At 49.4% G+C, this 17,072-nt stretch overlaps 1 protein-coding gene across 3 annotated transcripts in view; it reads left to right on the plus strand.

Moving 5' to 3' along the window:
* dok4 (docking protein 4) overlaps positions 1-16,846 on the plus strand; it is a 28,570-nt gene extending 11,724 nt beyond the window's left edge. Inside the window, exons 4-9 of one of the 3 annotated variants that reach the window (XM_033035941.1) lie at positions 2,729-2,843; positions 4,130-4,249; positions 6,420-6,609; positions 7,231-7,393; positions 10,382-10,505; positions 15,646-16,846. In XM_033035941.1, coding sequence (XP_032891832.1) covers positions 2,729-2,843; positions 4,130-4,249; positions 6,420-6,609; positions 7,231-7,393; positions 10,382-10,505; positions 15,646-15,749 — 816 coding nt within the window. In that variant the 3' untranslated portion in view covers positions 15,750-16,846. The remainder of the gene's footprint in view (positions 1-2,728; positions 2,844-4,129; positions 4,250-6,419; positions 6,610-7,230; positions 7,394-10,381; positions 10,506-15,645) is intronic. The other 2 variants (XM_033035942.1, XM_033035943.1) reach the window with 2 other exon arrangements.
* Positions 16,847-17,072: the final 226 nt, after the last annotated feature.

The raw sequence follows: 17,072 nt of genomic DNA on the forward strand, positions 1-17,072 counted from the left end.
CATCCTCTGTCTGAGTGAACAGACAGAGGTCTGTGACTCTCACCCTCTTTCATTTACTTCTTCAGTCACTCACTCCTCTGGTCACTCACTGTCACGCAGTTCCTCTGTCACACCCCCTGTCACTCACCATTTGTCATTAAACCCTCTGCCACTTACTCCCTCTCTCACTAGTTTCCGCTATCACTTTTTCACCATCACTCACACATTTTGTTACACACTCTGCCTATCACACTCCATCAGTTATTCACTCCCTCTTTCACTTACTACCTTTAGGTTTAGGTTTATTGTTGTCACATGTACTGAGGCACAAAATAAAACTTTGTTTTGTATGTTATCCAAACAGATCAGATATACCATATAGAATTACAATCAAATCAAACTCGAGTACATTAAATAGAACAAAGGGGAAGGTGCAGAGTGCAGAATATTGTTCTTAGTATTGTAGTGCATCATTTCCATATACAAAGTCAAGTGTCCACAATGTGGAAGAGGTGAATCGGACAGTACCCTAGCTTAAGGAAGGGCCATTCAGAAGCCTGGTAATAGACGGGAAGAATTTGGTAGGGCATGCTTTCACGCGTCTGTATTAGGACAAGTCTTTGATTATGCTGGCAGCTTTCCGAAGCAGCATGAGGTTTAGATGGAGGCAATGGTGGGAGTCTGGTCTGTGTTATGGACTGAACTACATCTACAACACTCTGCAGTTTCTTGCGGCCTTGGACAGAACTGTTTCCAAACCAAGCAGTGATGTAACCGACAGTATGCTTTCTATGGTGCCTCTGTATAAGTATGTAAGAGTCATTGGAGACAAATCTGAATCAGAATAGTACTTCATTCACCAAGTATGTTTTGCAACATACGAGGAATTTAATTTGCCAAGTCAGTCATACAATTAAAAGCAACAGATCACCCAAAACACATTTAAACATGAACATCCACCATAGTAACTCCTACACATTCCTCACTGTGACTGAAGGCGAAATAAAGTTCAAGTCTCTTCCCTTTGTTCTTCCGCGGTCGGGGGCCTCGAGCCCTCCGTTGACGGGACGATCTTGACTCCCGTAGCCGGCGGCGTTTGGGCCCTCTGCGTCGAGGTGATCAGCTCCTGCATCGGGGGGATGTCAGCTCCCCCGCGCTGGTCAATCGAACCTCGTGTCGGGGCTGGTCAAACCTTCTGCGACGTTGGAGCTCTTGACGTGGCCTCTCCCGAGAATGCGAGCCCTTGATGGTAAAGTCCGCAGGCCGCGGTTGGAGCGATCCCAGGCAAGGGATCAGCTCCGATGTTAAGTCCGCGCTCCTTGGTGAGGCTCACGACAGTGCGAGGAGGCCTCCAGCTCCATCGATGGAAGGCCGCAGAGCGCGCCGGAGAATGCGATGCGAAATCAATCGCATCTCTGGCAAGGTGAGAACCTGAAAAAAAGTTTCACCCGATCCCCTCCCCCCACATAAGACAAACCGAAGAACATTAAAATAAACTTTTAACAAACACTAAAAATTAATAAAAGATGAAAAAACGAACTGATTGCCGGCGGAGCTGCCATTCTATACCGCCCCTGGTGGTCGAATTTCCTTACTCTCCTGAGGAAGTAGATGCATGGTGTGCCTTCTTGGCTGTTGCTTCAATGTGTTTGGCCCATGACAGTTGTTGGTAATATTAATGCCAAGGAACTTAACTTGAAACCATTTTCACTTCAGCACCATTGATGCTGATTGGGGGGGGGGGGTACAGTGTGGAAACAGGCCATTGGGCCCACTGAGCCAATACACTAGTTCTATGTTATCCCAGTTACGCATCTGACACGCTAGGGGCAATTTACAGAAGCTAATTATCCCACAAACCTGTACGTCTTTGGCATGTGGGAAGAACATGTGGGAAGTCACAGGGGGAACTTACAAACTCTGTACTGACAGCACCCGTAGTCAGGATCCCCCCGGGACTCTGATGCAGTAAGGCATCAACTCTACCACTGCACCGCTGTGCTGTCCTGGTGCCACTGTGCTGCCCTGGTGTAGTGGCATCATCTGCAAACTCTTAGATGGAGATGGAGACAAATTTGACTATAAAATTCTGCGTATCACTCAAGCACTAACTCCATCCATCACTCAGCTCTCTGTCATTTATTCTCTCCTGGCATCACTCTCTCTGTCATTGCATCCCTCTGTCATTCACTTATCTCATCACTCACTTCCTCTGTCAGCCACTTCATCTTCCACTCGCTCTGTCACTCAGTCCCTCTGTAAATTACTCCCACTGTCAATCACTCCCCCATCACACACTCCCTCCGTCATGCAATCCCACTGTCTTATCTTCACTGTGTCACTCACACCCTATCTCACTTATGCCCACTATCACTCATTTTCGTGTTACTCATTCACTCCATCAATGAATTCCACTATCACTCACACCCTCCGTCACTAATGCCCTCCGGTGCTACTTCTGTTGCTAGCTCCCTCTGTCAATTACTCCTACTCTCACTGACGCATTCTGTAGCTCGCACTGTTACTGCCATTCATCACCTCCCCAGCTGCCCGTCCTCTTTGTGTTAACATCTCTTCTCAATTACTTGCTCTCTTGCTGCAGTGATAGCTCTCTCTCCTGTTTGCCTTATCCACACACTGTCTCACTCTGTCTCGCTCACTCACTTTTCTCTTCTGCACAACTGTCGTACGCACACACTCAATAGAGAATTCCAACCTCTCCTGTCTGCCTGTTTTGGTCTCTGCTCAGGTGACGGAGATGAGCAGTGTGAAGACGGTTGTCCGTTTACCGAAGGACACCAAGCGCCAGGCGGTCGCTCTCACCTTCAACGACAACAGCTCCCGCACCTTCACTTGTGACTCAGGTAGGCCCTCCAGATGTACATCCCGTCAGGGGGTTGGAGGGGGAAGGGGGACATTCTGTCATCGCTGAGGGGCAGTATTTGTCAATTATATCAGTTGGGAAATATTACCAGAGATTGTTGCTGTCACTGGATCCCAGTAAATCCCAGAGGAACTGGGTCCCAGTGAAGGCTGATGCCCGTGGAACTGATGAGAGGATAGAAGAAAACAACAAGAATCTGTAACATGGAAGTGTATTCCAGTGAATGTTAACCCATGTGGTCTTCACAGCTATCATCGTGACAGCTTTGTAGTCCAATAGCCCAGTGAGTATGTCCCTGGCAGTGAATGACACTAGCAGTGAGTGCCTCTGGCATTGAGTGTTTAGTTTAGAGATAGAGATACAGTGCAGAAACAGGCCCTTCAGCCCACCGAGTCCATGCCAACCAGCGATCCCGGCACATTAGCACTATCCTACACTCTAGGGACAATTTACAATTTTGCCAAGCCAATTAACCTACAAACCCGTATGTCTGGAGTGTGGGAGGAAACTCACGCAGGGTAATGGGAGAACGTACAAACTCCGTACACAGAGGACCCATAGTCAGGATCAAACCCGGGTCTCTGGCGTTGTACGTCAGCAACTCTACCGCTGCGCCACCGTGCTCCCTGTGTCCCCGGCAGTGAGTGTCCCCAGGTAGTAATTCCCTCTGACAAAGAGTATCTCTGGCAGTAAATGCTCTGTGCTGCAAGAATACATGTAAGTGAGTATCTATGGCATTGAGTGGCTCAGCCAGTTGGTGTTTCTGGCAGTGAGTGACTCGGGCAGTGAGTATCCCTGGAAGCGAGTGGCGAACCTTGGAGTGATTCCCTGGCAACTTGTGTCTCTGCCGTGAGTGTCCCTGACATTGGATGTCCCAGGCAGTGCAGCCTTTGCATTGACTAGCCTTGGTGGTAAGCCACCCTGGCACTGAGCATCACTGATAGTGAGCAACATTGGCATTGAGTGATCCTCAGTATGAGTGACCATGGCACAGAGCTTCCTGGCAGTGAGTGAAACCTGCAGTGAGTGTTCCTGGCACTCTGATGGCAGTGAAGGTCCATGGTAGTGCCTTCCCTGGCAGCGAGTTACTTTGGCAGTGCGTGACGTTGACAGAGGGTGTCCCTGGCAGTGTGTTCCTGGTGGTGAATGTCCCTGGACCGTGTCCCTGGCAGTGATTGATGTTGGCAATATGTCGCTGGCACTGAATATCCGTACATTGGTTTGGCCGAGTTTGACTATATCTCACAGACTGTGTGTCATTTTTAGAGCTCGATGCTGAGGAGTGGTACAAAATCCTTTCTATTGAATGCCTGGGGGCCCGACTAAATAACATCAGCCTCGGAGAACCAGATCTGCTGGCTGCCGGCGTTGTATGTGAACAGAAGGGTGAGACATCTGTGTTCATATGTGTTTGTGTAAACGTATGTGTGATGGGAGAGAGGTGGGTAGGGCAGAGTAGCAGTGGCAGGGGGAAGGAGAGAGGTTAGTGGAAAGGAACAATTAGAGAGGAGGAGAGGGGAGTGCAGTGGCAGACGGATGATGGCTAAGTGGTAATTTGGGGGGGGGGGGTAAGGAGAAGGGAGGTGGAGACGGTTGGGATATAGAGGAGGGGATAGAGGCGAATAAAAGAGGAAAGGGGAGTGCAAGAAGGAAGGAGGGGACAGAGAGGAAAGTAGAGGTGCAGTGGGAAAGGAGTGGTAAATGGTGTAGGGTGTGGGGGTGGAGGAGACGAAGAGGGAGGGAAGTGGAAGGGATAGATTCAAGAGGGGAGGGGAAAAGTGAGAGGGGAAAGTAAGGAGATGGGTGGTTAGTAGGGGAGGGGCGAGTGAAGACAATGGGAGGGGGATGAGGGGAGGAGAATTGGAGAGAGTGGAACGGTGGCTTAGGAAGGGGATGAGGCAAAGTGGGAGGGAGGGAAAAGGGGGGATGGGACTGAGAAGGATGGGGGGAGCGGAAATAGAGATGAAAGGGAAGGATTGATTGTGGAACAGAGGGGAAGGGGAGGGGAGGAAGTGTGGGGGTCCGAAGGGGGCAGGGAGGGCAGTGATCAACAGAGAAGATAGATGAGAATGAGAGGGAGGAAATGAAGGATAGGCAAAGGATGGGGCAGAGTGAAGAGTGACATTAGTGAAGATGAGAAGCCACTGAAGGGAGCGAGGGGAGGGGAGTGGAGCCTGGGGTGACATGAGTGAGTAGGGTAGGGTAGGGGGAAGGGTTGAGGCTGAGGACAGGTGAGACTGTAGTCTGGTTCTGGTGGTGTCACGGAACTGGACTGGGACCAGCTCTCAACTGTGCCCAAGGGCCCCAACATTGTGTGGAGAGGGAGCACCCTGCCCCATGATAGGGCAAGAGAGGAATGGTGACCATTACTCTTTTCACACTTTGAAGGTGCACCTATCTTCCACTGTCTGATCCAGAATCGGTGTTTCATAGTCATTGAGGAACAGAGGTATACAGTACATACATATGCTCGACCATGCCGACCAATTGAAAAACCAAGCCAGATCAACTCACTTGCGCCTAGCCCAAGTCACTACAAACCTGATGCTGCTGCACCAGCTGAGTTTCTCCAGCATTTTTGTGTTCCTTCATTACAAACCTGTCCTATCTCCACCTCACACAATGTAGATTCGGCCCCCACAGTCCAACTCCCTGGTTTTGCTTTTTCTTTGGTCATCTTCATCCGCCGCCCTGCTCTTCGCTCCTGTCCAAGAATTTGCCTTCTTCCTCCTGTTACCTCCTCCAGCAATGTCTTCGTCCCCACCAGCTTCTAATTTAATTTTGCTCAGAGATACAGCGTGGAAACAGGCCCTTCGGCTCACCGAGTCCACGCCGACCAACAATCACCCGTACAGTGGTTCTTTCCTGCACACTAAGGACAATGTACAGAGGGAAATAACCTACAAACCTGCATGTCTTTGGAATGTGGGAGGAAACCGGAGCACGCTGAGGAAACCCACGCAGTCACAAGGAGAATGTACAAACACCGTACAGACAGCACCCATAGTCAGGATTGAACCTGGGTCTCCGGTGCTGTAAGGCAGTGATGCCCCTGTCCCACTTAGGAAACCTGAACGGAAACCTCTGGAGACTTTGCGCCCCACCCAAGGTTTCCGTGCGGTTCCTGGAGGTTGCAGGTGGTTGCCGGAGGTTGCAGGTAGTGGAAGCAGGTAGGAAGACTGACAAAAAACCTCCGGGAACCGCACTGAAACCTTGGGTGGGGCGCAAAGTCTCCAGAAGTTTCCGTTCAGGTTTCCTAAGTGGGACAGGGGCATAACTCTACTGCTGCTGTCGCCCAAAACTTTAAAATCCTTCGTTCACCCCTTCCCTGCATCTTGTCTCTGTCCTGTTCTAGTTAGTTAGAGCTAGGGCAGGGCTTCTCACTCACCAACATTCTCTGTGGCTTTCAGCACCCGCTTGTCCCGGTGTGTCTGGGCTGCTCTGCAGCTCTGCACAACCTGACAGGACAATCCAGTGCCTAGGACTTGCCAGGGCTCGTCCTCGCCGTGCGCATCGGTTCCTGCTGTCCTAAGTGCTTCCCTCTTGATCCCTGCAGAGCGTTTTAATGTCTACCTCATCCCGTGCCCGACACTGGACATTTATGGCGAGTGTATGATGCAGATCACCACTGACAATATCTATCTCTGGGACATCCATAACACCCGCACCAGGCTGCTCACCTGGCCTCTCAGCTCCCTACGGAGGTACGGACGGGACACCACTCGCTTCACCTTTGAGACTGGACGGTGAGTTCCTCTGGTGGTCGAAGGCCGGGGGCGGGGGGAGGGGGGAGCAGAGTGAAGCGAGATGGCATGAAGGGGGTGTGGGGAGAGAAACAGATCAGAGTGGACCGTTGGGAGAAGGAGAGGGTAGATGTGGAGACAATAAAGACAGTTGAAGGACAGGTGCACGTGGGAGGGGAGGGAGGATAGACTGCTCCAGGGCGGGGATGTGGCAGGGAGCATGTGAGAGGGTAGAATGTAGGATATGGGAGGGAGAGACGTGGATGGGTTGATATTGGGAAGAGGATGCGAGGGTGGGATGTTTTAGGGAGTGATGTGGGAGTGGAAATGGGAAAGCAGTATGTTTGGAAATTGTTCTTGAGTTTCATTGCCACGATGAAAGGGCACCCCCCTCTCGCGTCGGCACCCCTTAATTCCTCCTCCCCTACTTTCCCCTCTCTATCCTACCCTACCATCCCCCTCCCTCTCCCCCTTCCACTCTCTCAACCTCCCCTCACCCACCTCTAAGTATCACTTTCTCCCTCTCCTTCTCCCAACCCTCACTCATCCGGCTTCCCTTCTCCATCCTACACCCCGTTGTCCCTCTCTCTCTCTCTCCTCCCTCCTGATTCCTCAATGTCACAGGCTAACGCCTGGCACTGTCTGCAGGTTGTGTGACACAGGCGAGGGGGTCTTCACCTTTCAGACTCGCGAGGGGGAGGAGATTTACCAGCGAGTTCACACAGCAACCCTGTCGATAGCTGAGAGACACAAGCACGCGCTAAGGGAGGTGGAGAACAACGTGCGGGTAAATACTGGAGCTCGGGGGCACGGCGTGGGCGGGTTCCTGAGGGTGACACCGCTGGCGTTCCGCGTCCTTGCAATAATAGGACAGGTGAGGCAGGGCCATCCCACGCCTCCTGTCTGCACCACCCGATAGGTCTTCGCCGCAATCCCATCCTCCAGCACAGTCACCGTTCGCTGCACACTCTAGAGACCATTTAAATGTGACCACTTAAATCCAGGGGAAAGTACATCACCTCAGAACCTGCTGAACCTTCTGCCCTATACTTTCATGTCAAGTCGAGTTTGTTATAAAATGTACAAGTATAGTGGAATTCCCCAGATACCGCCCCACCTACTGGGGAACTTGGGACAGTCAATGGAGATGTCTTGAGGACATTCTGTATTACAGTCGAGAGATGCTGGATGTCCTCACACATATGGAGGTAGATAAATCTCCCGGGCCTGATCGGATATATCCGAGGACATCATAGGAAATTACAGCAGCCCTGGATGAAATATATGAATCAGCATTAGACATGGGTGAGGAACGGGAAGACTGGAGAGTGGCTAATGTTGTACCTCTATTTAAGAAGGGCTGCAATAAAAAACCTGGGAACTATAGACCAGCGAGTCATCTGTGCTAGGCAATATGTATGGTAGGCAAGTTACTGAAGAGGATTCTGAAGGATTATATATATATATAATGCATTTGGATAGGCAGGTGTAGATCAGGGTTAGTCCGCATGGTTTTGTGCAGGGAGATCGTGTCTTACGACTATGATTGAGTTTTTTGACGAAGCAACTAAAAAGGTTGGTGAGGGGAAAGTCATAGACATTGTCCATATGGACCAGCAAGGCATTGGTCAGCTGCTCTGGAAGGTTAGATTGCATGGGATCCAGGGAGGGCTAGCCGACTGGATAATTAGCTTAATGGAAGGAAGCAAAAGTGATAGTGGAAGGTTGTTATTCAGAATGAATGCCGTTAACTGGAGTGGATCCTCGGGGATTGTTGCTGGGACCATTACAGTTTGTGGTTCATAGCAACGATTTGGATGAGAATGTACAAGGCATCACTAAGCTTGCAGATGACAATAAAGTGGGTGGCGTCTTAGATAGCAAAGATGCATTATCAAGACTTACACAGGATTGTGGGCAAGCACACTAAAGAATGGTTAATGGAGTTTAATGCAGATGAGTGAAGTTTTGCATTTTGGGAAGACAAACTAGGGCAGGACCATCCCAGGTAATGTCAGAGCTCTGGGGAGTGTTATGGAGCAGAGGAATCTAGGATTGCATGTATATTTTTCCTTGAAAGTGTTGTCACAGATAGACAGGGTGGTCAAGAAAGCTTTTGGTTCATTGGCCTTCATCAACAGGGTATCGTGTACAGAAATGGGATGTTTTAAAAACATAGAACCATACAGCATAGTTTGTGCCGAACATATGGCAGGTTTAACTGATCTTGCCTGCCTGTAATGCTCCTTATACCTCTATTCCCTGTACTTCTATGTGCCTGTCCAAAAGCCTCTTAAACACCACTATCCTATCTGCCTCCTCCACCACCACCAGCCCTGGCTGTGTGTTCCAGGCCCCCACCACTCTATGTATAAAAAGCTTTCCCTGAGCATCTCCGTTAAACCTTCCCCCTCTCATCTTATTACTGTGCCCTCTCGTGTTGGATGTTTCCGCCCTGCCACTGAATCGGTTCTAAATCTAGTCTCTCTCATTTGGATTAAATTGGCTTCTACTAATTTGACCAATTAGGATCTACAATGACTCCCTAGAGTCGTAGACCACAGAAATAGGCGCTTGGGCCCACCATGCCCATGTTGACCTTTCAGTCATTCTATACTAAAATCAGTGGATGGAACAGTACAGCACAAGACCAGGGCCTCCTGCCCACAATGCCTGTGCCGAACATGATGCTCAGACTATCTTTCATCTACCCGTACATCATCCATATCCCTCCATTCTCTGCATATCCATATGTCTATCCAAAAGTCTCTCCAACGCCACTAACATATCTGCCTCAACAACCGTCCCCGGCAGTGCCTTCAGACACTCACTCTGTGTAAAAAGGTTCTGACTGTCTTAATCAGGACCTTGATCAACTGGCCAATGGGCTAAGGAATGGCAGATAGAGAGTCATAGAGTCATACAGTATGGGAGCAGGCCCTTTGCCCCAACTTGCCCATGCGGACCAAGGTACCAGTGGGGAAGAGGGATGGAATAATGGGAGGCTTCCCACTATTATATTGTCACACCCAGATTATTCTTGCACCCCCATCACCTTCCACCCTTTTCCATGTCCAACTTCAGTGTTGCTGTAAGTCCACATACAACACGGAAACAGGTTGGCCAAGATGTCCCAACTAAGCTAGTCCCATTTGCTCACATTTGGCTTGTATCCCTCTAAATCTTTTCTTTCCATACACACATGGGAAAAAAAGCCTCATCGAGATGGTGCCTATTGCTGTTACTCTCTCTGCCCTTTCGCTAGGCCAACTTGTTCTATTTGATCTTATTTGATTGTGCACGCCAGGTTGATTGCATTCGTCGAAACAGGGCGGACCACGTGAAGGTTGCAATCTCCCCCCCCCCCCCCCCCCATCTCTTGTGCTAACTTCTCACGTCAAACCTGCTTCTCACCTGCCCGGATCCCCACTCAGTCTAGCACCCCTCATTCATACCACTCAGTACCCCCACAATTGCACCTTCTACCAGTTACCGTTATTGGTGTATTGTCCCACACAGTCTAATCCCACTCTGCCCACAGCCAGGTGGGAGAGGGGCCGTGCACTGTTTGGGACAGGGGGTGGTGTGACTTATCACAGGCCCTGAAGCTGCTGATGAAGTGGTTCAGGCCGGGATCGAACAGGAAGGTGAGATCCAGTCTGTCCAAACTCGGCGATTCGTGAAATGGGACACGGATGCTGGTACTGGAGGAATAAGGTTGCCCTGTGAACGAGGGAAGGATCAGGGTCAGCCATCTGTGTGTTGTGTTTTGCAGCTGTTAAACAGATCGGCGGAACCGGAGCACTTTTCCTGCCCCCCGAGCACAATTCTCCCTCGAAGCGCCTTCTGGCATCACATCGCAAGCTCCCAGCTTGCTGCGGAGGTGGAGCACAGCAACCGTAAGGAGGGAGGGGGAGGGCGAAGTGTGGAGGAGGGACGGGGAGTAGGGAGAGAGGAGAGGAGTGCGAGGGGGGGAGAGGAGGAGCCGAGAAGATGGATGACGAAGGGCAAGGGAGCAGAGAGAAGATGGCGGGAGGGGAAGAGAGGTGAAAGGGTAGAGAAGAAAAGAGGAGGGTGGAGTGAACTGGAGCAGTGGAAGGGGAGAGGGGAATGGGAGGAAGTTGGGGAGATAAAGGTGCAAGGGCAGGGAGGGAGAGAGATGGAAAGATGAGACTTCCCTCCAGCTCCTTATACTGTTGGAAACAACTGGAGGCTGTAGAGAGGGGGACACTCTGTCTCTGATTTGTCTGTGATCCTGGGACTAATTGATAGGTCTGTTTGAGAAAGCTTCATTTTGGAGCTAATCCAATCAGTCCCTGCTGGGGTGTTTAATGTCACCCTCCGTACCCACCAGAACTGCCTCACTCACCTGAGTGTTTTGCCAATGGTTCGGCTTCATGTCGACCGCAGAGTGTGGCTGCATCTTGGTGTGGTGGTTGTAGAGAGGACGATTCTTTGGCTGTGATGGGGCAGAACTCCTGTGGAGCAGGTGAGGCCATTGTGGGAGCTACATGCTTGGGTAAGGCCAAGAGTGGAGGTGGGAGAGTTGGGACCCTACAATGCTCATGGGAATGGGGACTCGGGATGATTCCGGAGAGTCCTTCTGCTGCAATTAAGCTTTTGTAGCAATGTTGTTATGGTAAGGACAAAGCTGAAAGGTGCCCGCCAGTAAGCCAAATATTTGTCGTGAACAAACACTGGAGTTCATTGTTTGGGAAGCGGTGAAAGTGAAAGTAGTAATCATGGTTTACTGGCTGAACAATTATCTTCATCAGATTTATTAGAATTTTCAATATGTAAACAACAGAGAAAATTGAGATGGACACAAAATGCTGGAGTAACTTTGAGTTTTTGCAATTCCTTATCCCACAAAGGTGTGGAGATAGAATGCTTTACAAATCAAACTGAGGTGGGTGGCTTTAATCAACAAGGGAATCAGAGGTAAAGGGGTTTGAGGACGATTAGATCAGCCATGAGGTTGAATGTCCAAGCAAGCAGGAGGCATCTCCTCCCATCCTCATCTCTAACAATCAAAGATTTGTACAAATCAAAGTTAATGGAAGTATATAAATTGCTGGTGTATAAAAAAAAGACACCAACTGCTGGAATAATTCAGCAGATCAAGCACCATCTCTGGAGAATATGGATAGGTGACGTTTTGGGTTGGGATCTTTCCTCAGACTGACTGTGGGGGGGGGCGGGGGAGGGGGAGGGGGAGGGGGTGGGGGGGAGGGGTGGGGTGGGGAGGAGAAAGTTGGAAGAGAGGAGAGGCAGGACAATGCTTGATATGCAATAGATGGATACAGGTGAGGGAGAATTTGATAGGCACATGGTTGGTCAAAGGCAAGAGATGAAAAGGTAGAAGGTGCAAGACAAAAGAATTGGAGAGATATGAATTGTGAAGCTAGAAGAAGGAATGAAGGTGGAAGAGGAGGAGAGGAGAGAAAAAGGTGCGAGATAGGCACAACCCATTGGTATGAACATTGAATTCTCCAATTTTAGGTAGCTAGCTGCCTGCTTCTTTCCCCCACTCCCTTCCCTTCTTCCCCAACCCCCTTTTCTTTTACCCCCACTCCTGTCCACTGCACCCCACCTGAGCTTGCACCTATTTCTCCCCTCCCCTTTGAGTAATATAAAGCAAGCAGAGCAGATTTCAAGCAGGTAATTATAAGAGCCAAAATGAGCTGTGAAATGTCAAACCAGATTAAAGAAAAGCTTAAAATCAAGTTAATTAGGGAGAAGGTAAAACTGCTGAAGGGTAATTGAGGAATTTTATGCTTGGAGTCAGAGGATGGAGATTAGATACTAAATAAGTACTTTATATGTGTATTCAGCAAGGTCGGAGAAAAGTGAGATCAGTGGGGGAAAAACCTAATATGCGAGGACAGTTTGAGATCAAGAAAGAGGTGGTGTTGGGGCTCCTGAAGCGCATTAGTTTAGTTTAGAAATACAGCACGGAAACAGGCCCTTCAGCCCACCGTATCCACACCAACCAGTGATCCCCGCACACTAACACTATCCTACACACACTAGGGACAATTTTACACATATGTCAAGCCAATGAACCTACATACCTGTACATCGTTGGAGTGTGTGAGGAAACCGAAGATCTCAGTGAAAACACACCCAGGTCACGGGGAGAATGTACAAACTTCGTACAGACAAGCACCTGTGGTCGGGATCGAACCCAGGTCTCGGGCGCTGTAAGGCAGCAACTCCACCACTGCGCCACTGTGCTGTGCCGCATTAAGGTGGATAAATCCCCAGGGTCTGATGGGATTCATCCCAGTTTATTAAGAGAGGAAATGGAGGAGATTGTAGAACCCTCAGCGAAGATCTTTGCATCCTCTCTAGCCACAGATGATGTCCCAGAGGGCTGGAGAGTAGCCAATGTTGTTCCATTTAAAGAAAAAGGAAGTGTGGAAGCTATTGGAGAGGATTCTTCGAGATATGAGCTGCTCACATTTAAAACAGTATGGGCTAATTAAGAACAGCCAGAATGGCTATGCCATAGGAGACCATGTCTTATGAACCAGGTTGAGATTTTTGAGTTGAGTAAAGGTGCTCGATGAGGGAAGGGAAGTGGATGTTGTCTACTTTGACTACAGTAAGTCATTTAGAACATAGAACAGTACAGCAGAGGAGCAGACCCTTCGGCCCACAATGTTTGTGCTGAACATGATGCCAAGTTAAACTGATCCTATCTGCCTGTACATCATCAATATACCTCCAATCCCTGCATTCCATGCACCTATCTAAAAGCCTCTTAAACACCATTATCGTATCTACCTCCACCACCCCTGGCAGTGTGTTCCACGCCCCCACCACTCTCTGTGTAAAAAAAAAAAAAACCTCCCCTGCACATCTCCATTAAACTTTCCCCCACTCACTTAATAGCTATGCCCTCTAGTGTTGGACATCTCTATCCTGGGGAAAAAGGTTGTGACTGTATCCTATTTATGCATCTCATAATTCTATATGCTACTATCAACCTCTTGACTTCCCAGTGAAAACAATCCAAGTCTCCCCAACCTCTCCCTGTAGCTGAAACTATAATCCAGGCAACATTCTGGTAAACCTACTCTGCACCTTCTCCAAAGCCTCCACATTTTTCCTGTAATGGAATGACCAGAACTGCATGCAATACACCAACTGCAGACTTGCCAAAGTCTCATAAAGTTTCATTATGACTTCCTCACTCTTATATGCAATGCCCCTAACAATGAAGGCAAGCCTTCTTAACCATCACTTAAACCATACGCCATTCTTAATCACCCCATCTACTGGTGCTGGCACCTTCACTGAGCTATGAATTTGGAATCCACTATCTCTCTGCACATCCTATTAAGGATCTTGCCATTAACTGTATACGCTCTCCTTATATTCAACCTCTCGAATGTAAGGGGAAAGTATACAGTTAATGGCAAGAAACATTGATGTACAGAAGGATTTTGGGGTCTAAATCCAAAGAGATGAAATGGCAACATGTGACGCCAGAGGAAGAAATATAGATGGAATGGGATGACTGGGGCAGCGGGAGGGGAAAGGAAAAGTGGGTGTGCATCCAGGCGGGTCACAGAGAGAAAGTCCAGAAAAAGTGAGTTGGTGGGTGGGGGGGCATGGAGGGTTTGGAGAAGGTGCAGAAGACGTTTACCAGAATGCTGCCAATACAATGAGGTTGGACAAAGTTGGATTTATTTCTTTAGAACTTGGGTGGTTGCAGGGAGATCATGTAGGAGTATTTAATATTATGAGAAGCATAGATAGGTCAGAATCTTTTTCACAGGATGGAAATGTCAAGCATAGATTTAAGGTACAACAGGCAAATTCTAAAGGATATGTACGGGGCAGGTTTTTTTTTATACGGAGAGTGGTAGTGCCTGGGACGGGCTTCCAGGGGTATTGGTGGAATTGTATGATGGTAGCATTTAGGAGGTTTTTAACTGGACACATATATGTGCATGGAATTTGGGGAGATGGATCAGGTGCAAGCAGAGATTAATTTAACTTGCCATCTTGTTCAGCTGCAGCACATGTTCCTCTGCTGTACTGTTCTATGACGGGAGCAAAGATATGGCCCTCTGCAAATGTGATGAAGAGCTTGAGTGAAATTGTGTTTCTGCTGAGACTGGAGGTTTTACTCTGCATCTCCCTGCATCACATCTCCATGCTGACCTGGAACAGTTCAACAACTATTTGATTATGTTCAAGGCTGCGACTTCAATGGCTCCTCTTCAGAGCAGTGCTTATGGAAGGAGTTGTTGTGAGAGATGGAGGGGAATGAAAGGTCTGGGGAGAGAAGCAACAGAAAAATAGGTGCAGGAGTAGGCCATTTGGCCATTCGAGCCAGCACCGCCATCCAATATGATCACAGCTGATCATCTAAAATCAGTACCCCATTCCTGCCTTTTCCTCATATCCCTTGATTCCTTTAGCCCTAAGAGCTAAATCTAACTTTCTCGTGAAAACATCCAGTGAATTGGCCTCCACTGCCTTCTGTTAATTAGAGACAGTCAGCATAGCTTTGTGCATGGCAGGTCATGTTTTACTATTTTTATTGAGGAGGTAACCTGGGTTATTGATGAGGGTGGGGTGGTGGATGTTGCCTACAAGATTTTAGTGAGGCATCGATAAAGTCCCCCATGGTGAAATGATCCAGAAGATTAGATGCATGGGATTCATAGTGATTGGTTGTATGGATTCAGAACTGGCTTACTGATAGAAGAGAGAGGATTAGAATCATAGAAAAATGGGTGCAGGAGTAGGCCATTTGGACATTCGAGCCAGCACCGCCATTCAATATGATTCCACGCTGACAGTCACCGTTCCAGTTGCTGTTTTTTCAGGCGACTGCCGGTAACTTGACAGTCGGCGGGAGTCAGCTGAAAAATCGCCTAAGTGGGACAAGCCCATAAGGCGTGAGGGAAGATGGGGAGCTTCGCCCACAGGATGGAGGGAGTTCTGTAGATTAGGCTGCGGGATTGCTGCTCTCTCTGTAAGAGGTGGAATGGGCATTGACTGTTTCTTTCCGTGTCCCAGCAGCGCTGTACTGTTCAGACCCGGCGGGAGGCGAGGCAGACTCCGTGCAAGCGAGTTCTCTGAAGCGAGACTGCCGGTCTTCTGCGCACTTTTCTGCTCAATGATAGCGGCGGAGCCGGCGAGGGGCGATAGACGCAGCTCTCGGGAGACTGGGTTAAAGCACCTTCAGACCAGAGACGGCAAACGAATAGCGGGAGCCGGCCCCTACCAAAGGGAAGGCGGGGACAGAAGCATGACACCCGAGCAAGGGCTGCAGCGGTAATGTCTCCACATGGGCTGACGGGGGCGCCGTGGGACAGCATTGCTGTAAACAGACTGCTACGACCTGGGTACAACAGAGCAAAAAACAGTGCTGGAGGAACTCAGCGGGTAAGACAACACTGTGGAGGGAATGGACAGTCGATGTTTCGGGTCCGAACGCTTCATTAATCCGGGTCACCGTCAACTATGTTCTTCGTGCACCGATTTGTTTGGTGTGAGACTGAAACTTTTTCTTGGACAGATATTGGAATCACAAGTTGCCGTCTGTCTTGTTGAGTTCCTCCAGCTTTCTATCTACTGCAGATGCTGGAGTAAGATTTGCCCGTTGACTGGTATCGGACGGCACCCACAGACTGGCTGCGTGCGCTCTCTTCTGTACCCCGTGTTGAATGTGAAGGGTCCAAACAAACACTGCCTTAACTCCACGTTCATTGCAGTCCGCTGCCTCGGTTCCACTCTCCAGGCCGGCGGGACCCGCGCATCTCCCCGCCAGGGCCGGAACAGGACCGAGTGCCCGGCACCGACGCCTTGGTCCGGGCCGACACCAACAAGTTAGTGCGGGCCCAGTTGTAGAGGGACCAGGAAGCACATTGACAATTTCGGAACAGAGGGAATTCTCATCCCTGTGCCCATCCCATGCTTTCCGCGGCTTCCTCCAACCAGGGGCTCCAGAGAAGGAAACAGACTGACAGCAAGCACACTCAAGACCGATACTCCAGGCAGGGTTTGGTGGGTGGTAGGGGAGAGGTTCAGCTGGCGCAAATTTGTTTAAGTGTGGTTGAAGCGTGTCCCCATGCATCCGATCCCGGCCGCCTTGCATCTTATCCACTATTCATTAGACGCATGAACACGCTCCACGTCGATGCGCTGCCTCTTGCATGTATCCCCAAAGAACAGCTTCCCAATAGAGTGCAAAAATAAATCAGTGTTCTCACCAAAATTATCGACGCTTTTGTTAAACTGCACGCGTTAACCATACAGCCACACAGCACGGAAACAACTCATCCATGCCGCCGGCCACGGAAACAGCCCCTGCGGTCCAACTTACCCATGCCGACCAAGATTCTGCGTCTAAACAAGTCCCATCTGCCCGCATTTGGCTCCTATCCCTCTAAACCCCATCCATGTACCTGTTTAAATGTAATTTAAATATTGTTATGGTACCT

Source organism: Amblyraja radiata, chromosome 17, assembly GCF_010909765.2.
Source record: "Amblyraja radiata isolate CabotCenter1 chromosome 17, sAmbRad1.1.pri, whole genome shotgun sequence".
Lineage (NCBI taxonomy): Eukaryota > Metazoa > Chordata > Chondrichthyes > Rajiformes > Rajidae > Amblyraja > Amblyraja radiata.